We start from the raw sequence: 5,972 nt of genomic DNA on the forward strand, positions 1-5,972 counted from the left end.
CGCCCCTACCCGACGAAATTCGTTCTGAGCTCCCCGAGCGAACGCCGCTCCTGCTCCGTGTAACACTCCTCGTCGACTGCGGTGGCAAAGTCGTCGTCGCCGTCGCCGTCATCGTCGCCTGGCACCCAGATGGAAGTGGGCGTGGCGAGAGGCGCCCGCTCCTCGGCCTTGCGACTCGCCTTGCCACGCATATACGGGTGTGTGTATGGCGTGGGTGTGCCGATAGCTGTGTGCTATCACACCCGCTCGGCGCCCGCCACTCGGGTAAGACGCCATCGAAGAAGCGATTTTTTATTTTTTCTCGGTCGTTGGGAGGGAGAGAGAGTCATCATCTGTCTAGCGTCCACCCATACCGCGTTGGTGTCCAGTCCGAGCCTGGCTGTTCTTCACCTTTCTACCTACCTACCTAGAGAGAGCCCAAATCACTGTGAGAGTCGTGATTTCTCTCGCGTTGGGGGAGAGAGATTTTTAGCAATACCAACCAAACAACTCTAACACTCACACGTCATTTGGGGTGTTTGTCGCGTTGGTGTCCGTCCGAGCCAGACTGTTCTTCACCTTTCTACCTAACCTCAACTATGTGTGTGACAAAACAACTAGAGTTGTTTGGTATTGCTAAAAATATCTCTCTCTCTCTCTCTCTCTGAGAGAGAGAGATTTTTAGCAATACCAAACAACTCTAACACTCACACGTCATTTGGGGCCTGGAGCCCTGTTCACGCGCGCGCGAGACGTGCAGACAGGGTTGCCAGGTGAGAGCGAATGGCGCGGTTCACGCCTCGCACAACAGAGAGAGAGATGCGCTCTGCATGGTGGGACATAAAAGAAAGCGAGTACTTGGGCGAGTAGGCCGTGCGGTCGACGCTGCCGCGCGCGACCTTGCGCGCGAGGCGGCGCAGCTTGAGAACGGCGGTGGGCGAGAAGCCGCCGCCGAACGTCTCGTGGAGCAGCAGGTTGAAGTTGTTGCGCTTGACAAAGATCGCGTCGTGGTAGAAACCGCGATGCGCCTTGACGTAGCCGTGGCCGTTCTTGTGGTCGAAGGGTTGGCCGGGCTGCCCGCGCGCCTTGCAGCCCATGTTCAGGCGGCGGGCCTTCTCCTCAGTGCTGCCGAAGGCGTAGGAGTGGCCAACGGAGGCGGGCGTGCCGCCACTCGAGGCGTTGTCAACGCCCGTCGAGGAGGTCTTGAGGAGGGGCGTCCAGAGCTTGACTTCATTCACTTCATCGCATCCTCCCGGCCCTGCATGGGGTTCTGCGAGGTCAGTCTTGTACCCCTCATTGTACTGCCGGGTGAGCTCCGGTTTCTCCTTGTCACCGTGCACGACCGGCGCGTTGGCCGGGGCGCGCATCGCGTCCGCCCAGGCGGCGAGGACGCCGTCGTGGGGCCGCCGGTGGTGGGCCTTGTTGTAAAGGTAGTCGCCGAAGAAATCAATCGTGGGCCGTACTGTTATGTATATGCACGCTCCTCCCTATGCATTCGCATCGTGATATGCATTCTTACCGATCCATAACCGTATGGCGTATACATTTACGTATTTGCAAAATACGTCGCCCTCTCCCACCCTCGCGCGTCGAGGCGCGTGAATGCATAACACAGATACATAATACATAGGCGAATTTGCATTATACGCACTGGGAGTTCACATCGTGTGTTATGTATTATGTAATATGTATTATGTATTATGTATTACGCACTGCCACTGGGAGTCAACATCGTCTGTTATGTATTGTGTATTACGTATTATGCGTATTATGCATTACGCACTGGGAGTCCACATCGTCTATTATGTATTACGTATTACGTATTACGTATTATGCATTACGCACTGGGAGTCCACATCGTCTATTATGTATTACGTATTACGTATTATGCATTATGCATTACGCACTGGGAGTCCACATCGTCTATTATGTATTACGTACTACGTATTACGTATTATGTATTACGCACTGGGAGTCCACATCGTATGTTATGTATTATGTATTATGTATTGTGTATGATGCGTCATACATTGCGCATTTCAGACAAGCACACCATGTGTGTGTGCTGGCTGCTACGTTTTATGTGCTCGCAGCGGGCACATGCACATATTATGAAAATATACAGCGACTCCATTCATTCATCAGTGGACAGGGACGGCAATCGGGGGGGGGGGGGGGAAAGCAGCAGCGGGCGGGACCGAGCAGCAGCACTGGGCTCATCATTCACTGGGCGAGGAAAGCTCGAGGGGCGCGGCATCAAAACTATACACTGGGGCTGGGGGCAGAAACCAGACGTGCACCAGACCTAGCACCAGACAGGCGGGGGCAGAGGGCACAGCGGTAGGGCGGGGGCGAGGGGGGTTGGGGCGACCGGGCGACGGACGCCGGCCTCGATGGCGATCACCACCTAATGTGCGACAGGCGGCGTACGAACCCGAGCCGTGAAGGAGACCCCCCCCTGCCTTATCTCTCCCGAGGGCTGGTTGGAGCAGAGCGCGCGGGCCCTCTCTGCCCTGGGAGCGCAGGTGAGAGGAGCGCCCACCCCTGGTCCGCTGTCCAGAGAGCTCTAGCGGACCGGATCGTGGGCCCCTCCTCCGAGGGGCCCAAGCGGGCTAGACCTGTGAGTCGTCCGTGCGGGGTGTCCCTCCCCCGCGGCTCGGGCGCCGCCTGGCGCACCTGATGGGTTGACTGCCAGCTCCCCTTGGATGGGCGGCCTCACTTGAAGAGGTAGGAGCCGAGCCCGCCGATGAAGGATGTCGATGCCGGTGGGGCGGCCGCCGGCGCCGCCGGACGGCGCCGCACAGGCGGCTGCGGCGCCGCCGTCGACGGGGACGCCGCGGTCGTCGATGGCGGCGCCGCCCGCTCCGGCTCCGACTCGGACGCCTAAACGAAGGCAAGCTCGTGTGGGGAGGGCGCCTGAGTGCTCTATAGCGCGGCCCGGCGGCCTCGCCTCGAGGGGCGGGATGTGGATCGCCGAGGAAGGCGTCGACGCCCCGCCCGACGGGAGCGGCTGCTCGGCCAGGGGCGAAGAGGACGGCGACTGGTCCATCGTCTCGCCAGCCGCGTCGGGCTGCGCCTCGCCGCCGCGCGCCTTCTTCGACCGGCGGCGAGCGGCACGCGAGGTGGCCGGGCGGCGGCGAGCAGCGAGCCACCCCCTGTGGCACCGCCCGTGGCGGAGCCCGGCGCCCCGGCCGAGCCGCCGCACGCCGGGGAGTTCGCCGCCGATCCGGAGCGCAAGGATGACGGCGACTTTGACTCGGCGGAGGGCTCCGACCTCGCAGCCGTCGTCCTCGAGGTGCCGTGCAACAACCTCAAGGAGAACCAGTACGCGGGCATGAAGAAGCGGACCACGGCGGGCGTGCTCGCCACCCTCGCCTCGTGCGGCCTGTTCCTCAGCGTCGACGAGCTCGCGGTCGCCGAGAGCCTCAAGCAGGTGCACCAGTCGGTGCACTCGCTGCTCACCACGCCCGGCGTCGTGCCGCCCAAGGTTCTCGCCTACGACGACGCGTGCCACCTCCACGGTTTTTGGCACAGGCGCAGGCCCCGCAGCCCCTGGCTGTGCTGGCTGCTGAGCACGATCAAGCTCGTGGTGGACCGCTTTCACTTCCGCAACCACGACGCGGAGTACTGCCGCAGGCACGTCGACCCCCACAAGTGCGAGGAGCTGCGCCTGGACGACAACACCGAGGTGGCCGAGCAGGGCTTCGCCTGGCTCGCGCGTAGCAAGCACGTCTTCCGCACGATGAACGAGTCGCGCTTCCTCTTCACGATCCTGCGGCTGATGCACATGCGCAACCGCTACACGGCCGGCATGCCGTTCCACCCCTAGGCTAGCGGTTCAGCGTCTATTACGTGTACGTGTACGTGTGTATTGAATATTCCAATCGTGGGCCGTGCTGTTGTGTATGCACGCTGCCCCCTATGCATTCGCATCGTGATATGCATCCTTACCGATCCAACATCCATAACCCTAGCGCCTATACATTTACGTATTTGCAAAATACGTCGCCCTCTCCCACCCTCGCGCGTCGCGGCGCGTGAATGCATAACACAGATACATAATACATAGGCGAATTTGCATTATACGCACTGGGAGTCCACATCGTGTGTTATGTCATTATGTAATATGTATTGTGTACGATGCGTCATACATTGCCGCGCACATACAACCCTAGCCAACTTATGGCAGCCCGAGCGGCAGCGCCAGTGCGCGCACATAAAGGGGGGTGGGTGGGGGGTTAGGGGGTGGCTGTCGAGGGCTATGCCCGAGTCTGTTGTTACCAGCGCACACACAACCCTAGCCAACTTATGGCAGCCCGAGCGGCAGCGCCAGTGCGCGCACATAAAGGGGGGTGGGTGGGGGGTTAGGGGGTGGCTGTCGAGGGCTATGCCCGAGTCTGTTGTTACCAGCGCACATACAACCCTAGCCAACTTATGGCAGCCCGAGCGGCAGCGCCAGTGCGCGCACATAAAGGGGGGTGGGTGGGGGGTTAGGGGGTGGCTGTCGAGGGCTATGCCCGAGTCTGTTGTTACCAGCGCACATACAACCCTAGCCAACTTATGGCAGCCCGAGCGGCAGCGCCAGTGCGCGCACATAAAGGGGGGTGGGTGGGGGGTTAGGGGGTGGCTGTCGAGGGCTATGCCCGAGTCTGTTGTTACCAGCGCACATACACCCCTAGCCAACTTATGGCAGCCCGAGCGGCAGCGCGAAGTTAGGGTCTGGGCCGAGGGGGGGGGGGGGTTGTTAGGGCTGCATGCTGCGGAGCGGACTCCCCCCCAGCTCTCACACACAACCCGGCGGAGGGTTGCGGCGCTTGAATACATAATACGGATACGTAATGCGTAGTCCATAGCCCTCTCCGGCGGGCTTTCGGCGCTTGATACATAATACGGATACGTAATGCGTAGTACATAGCCCTCTCCGGCGGGCTTTCGGCGCTTGATACATAATACGGATACGTAATGCGTAGTACATAGCCCTCTCCGGCGGGCTTTCGGCGCTTGATACATAATACGGATACGTAATGCGTAGTACATAGCCCTCTCCGGCGGGCTTTCGGCGCTTGATACATAGTACGGATACGTAATGCGTAGTACATAGCCCTCTCCGGCGGGCTTTCGGCGCTTGATACATAATACGGATACGTAATGCGTAGTACATAGCCCTCTCCGGCGGGCTTTCGGCGCTTGATGCATAGTACGGATACGTAATGCGTAGTCCATAGCCCTCTCCGGCGGGCTTTCGGCGCTTGATACATAGTACGGATACGTAATACGTAGTACATAGCCCTCTCCGGCGGGCTTTCGGCGCTTGATGCATAATACGGATACGTAATGCGTAGTCCATAAGCCCTCTCCGGCGGGCTTTCGGCGCTTGATACATAGTACGGATACGTAATACGTAGTCCATAAGCCCTCTCCGGCGGGCTTTCGGCGCTTGATACATAATACGGATACGTAATGCGTAGTCCATAGCCCTCCCACGTGCAGGCGCCGCTGAGTGATGCATAATACGGATACGTAATGCATAGTACATAGCCCTCTCCGGCGGGCTTTCGGCGCTTGATGCATAGTACGGATACGTAATGCGTAGTCCATAGCCCTCTCCGGCGGGCTTTCGGCGCTTGATACATAATACGGATACGTAATGCGTAGTCCATAGCCCTCCCACGTGCAGGCGCCGCTGAGTGATGCATAATACGGATACGTAATGCATAGCTCATAGCGCCAATGCGACATCGGCAGCGCTGCACTGTTTGCTGAGACATAAAGGCGAAAACATCGTACGTATTGCATAAGACACGCTATGGACTATGCATTCGCGCGACGTCTGACCCTGCCAATGCATAGGCAGGACACACGGGTGCATATAGGGCCGGTACGTATACATAACAGTACGGCCCACGTCTCGAAGAAATCGACTGGCATGCCCCGCTCGAGCGCGACCCGAAGGGTGGGAAGCGCCGCGGAGAGCCAAAGGCCGAGCTTCCGCT

The 5,972-nt window shown here is 59.5% G+C and overlaps 1 protein-coding gene across 1 annotated transcript; it reads right to left on the reverse strand.

The window, feature by feature from the left end:
* Nucleotides 1–4,663: 4,663 nt before the first annotated feature.
* On the reverse strand, nt 4,664–5,718 carry EMIHUDRAFT_245318 (hypothetical protein; the record flags this gene model as incomplete). The annotated part of the gene is made up of 6 exons (XM_005768482.1): nt 4,664–4,698; nt 4,774–4,855; nt 4,926–4,979; nt 5,050–5,103; nt 5,187–5,540; nt 5,611–5,718. 6 exons carry the CDS (start codon nt 5,716–5,718, stop codon nt 4,664–4,666), a joined length of 687 nt encoding a protein of 228 aa, XP_005768539.1.
* Between the last annotated feature and the right edge of the window lie 254 nt (nt 5,719–5,972).

Source organism: Emiliania huxleyi, assembly GCF_000372725.1.
Source record: "Emiliania huxleyi CCMP1516 unplaced genomic scaffold EMIHUscaffold_456, whole genome shotgun sequence".
Classification (NCBI taxonomy): Eukaryota; Haptophyta; order Isochrysidales; family Noelaerhabdaceae; genus Emiliania; species Emiliania huxleyi.